This window comes from Pteropus vampyrus, unplaced genomic scaffold (assembly GCF_000151845.1).
Source record: "Pteropus vampyrus isolate Shadow unplaced genomic scaffold, Pvam_2.0 Scaffold250, whole genome shotgun sequence".
NCBI classification, from domain to species: domain Eukaryota; kingdom Metazoa; phylum Chordata; class Mammalia; order Chiroptera; family Pteropodidae; genus Pteropus; species Pteropus vampyrus.
This window is the reverse complement of record NW_011889031.1, coordinates 298,641-300,115: the sequence shown is the minus strand read 5'-3', so window position 1 is coordinate 300,115 and position 1,475 is coordinate 298,641. Positions and strand designations below refer to the sequence as shown.

Genomic DNA, 1,475 nt, shown 5'->3' with positions numbered 1-1,475 from the left:
CGGATGTGGAAGCAACTTCTGGGCCACGCTGGAAGCAAATGTTCAGGGCAGGATTCGAGGCTGCGTGTGGGGGACCTCAAAGCCCACACCCACTGGGACACGGTCGTCTTCATCTCTCATGCACCTGCCCCCCCTCCGTCTTCCCGCACCCCGAGAGCTTACCGAAACAGTACTTTTTCTTGATACAGTTCGGACTGATCTTCAGGCAATGTAAACAGTCCAAGACCTCTTCTTTTAGCAAGTCTGGACCAGGGGAAAGGGTGGACTGAGATGAGGGCAGCTATCAGAGGGCTGGGAAGGAGCGGGAAGGCAAGAGGGGACAGCGGAGGTGGAGTCCCTCGGCCCTCGGGAATCTGGAGGTCCCGTGTGCAGGGCCAGCTGAGCAGAACTCACTGACAGCTCATAGTGAAAATAACTGTTACATAATATCGAGGAGTCAATTGAGTTGCAGCTGTCCAATTCGTAAACCTTCGACTAATTAAAATTAAACACATCTATTTATGAAATGTCAACAAACATTTTGCACATAGACTGGCTGGCCGCTCACTCATCTGTCCCCTCCTCTTCCTGCCACACAGGAAGACTGCGTTTCCCGGGACCTTTGGCGGTAGGGTGCGACCACGTGACAGCGTTCCGGCCAACGGGAAGTGGGCAGAGGGACGTGGCAAATGTCCTTGTAGGGTTCCCTATTCTCTTTCCTTTCTGAAGCTCGCTTAGACGCCGCAACGTGGGTCCAGCCTGGACCACTTGGAAAATGCTCAGCTATTCGTGGATTGTGGGTGGGAGAGAAAGAAACCTTTTTGTTGTTGTTGTTGTTAAGCCGCTGAGAACGTGGGGTTTGCTTCTAGGACGTAGGCTCTCCTATCCTGACTGACCTCCCTCCCAAGTACCTTTTTGCAAGGTTGCAACTACTTTCCTAAGCCCGCGAAAATCGAGTATCCCTAGGTGCTATGGCTTTGGAGCGGGGAGCCGCCAGATGGAGTAGGTGTAATAGTAGGGCTTGTTTTGGGGGAGACGGGGATTAGAGGTATAGGGAGGGTAGAGAAGGGAGGGAGAGACCATGAATCCAGAACTCACGGCAGCTTTTGGGATCACAGGCTGCAAGAGAAAAGAGCCGAGGTGAGCTAAGTTGCGACGGCAGCTTGAGCAGTTAATGGGGAAGGGACCGGGACAGAAGGGAATGTGGGGGAGGGGCAGAGAAAGTTCAGGCGGGGAGGAGGAGGGAGCTTGAGAGAAAAGGTGAGAAGCGGACGGAGTGATGAAGGCGGCGGAGAGGGCTGGGTGGAGAGAGATGCCGCACCTTTTAATTCGTAGGATCTTAAAACTTTCTTGAGTTCTTGGATTGCATTCTCCCTAAGACTCACTAGCTCTTCCAGCAGGGGCCAGTCTGAGGAAAGAAAGATCCTTGTGGGCTGGGAGGCTCCCAGCCCTCCGTTCCGCAGCTCCAAAGAGAAAGGATGCGGAAACTCCTTTCC

At 53.6% G+C, this 1,475-nt stretch overlaps 1 protein-coding gene across 1 annotated transcript in view; it reads right to left on the bottom strand.

Moving 5' to 3' along the window:
- The window catches only part of IZUMO2 (IZUMO family member 2), a 6,002-nt gene that overhangs the window by 2,146 nt on the left and 2,381 nt on the right, over positions 1-1,475 (bottom strand). Inside the window, exons 3-5 of the mRNA XM_023520163.1 lie at positions 1,301-1,387; positions 1,078-1,098; positions 163-243 (exon numbers count right to left, since the gene is read on the bottom strand). Of these exons, the coding sequence (XP_023375931.1) occupies positions 163-243; positions 1,078-1,098; positions 1,301-1,387 (189 nt within the window). The remainder of the gene's footprint in view (positions 1-162; positions 244-1,077; positions 1,099-1,300; positions 1,388-1,475) is intronic.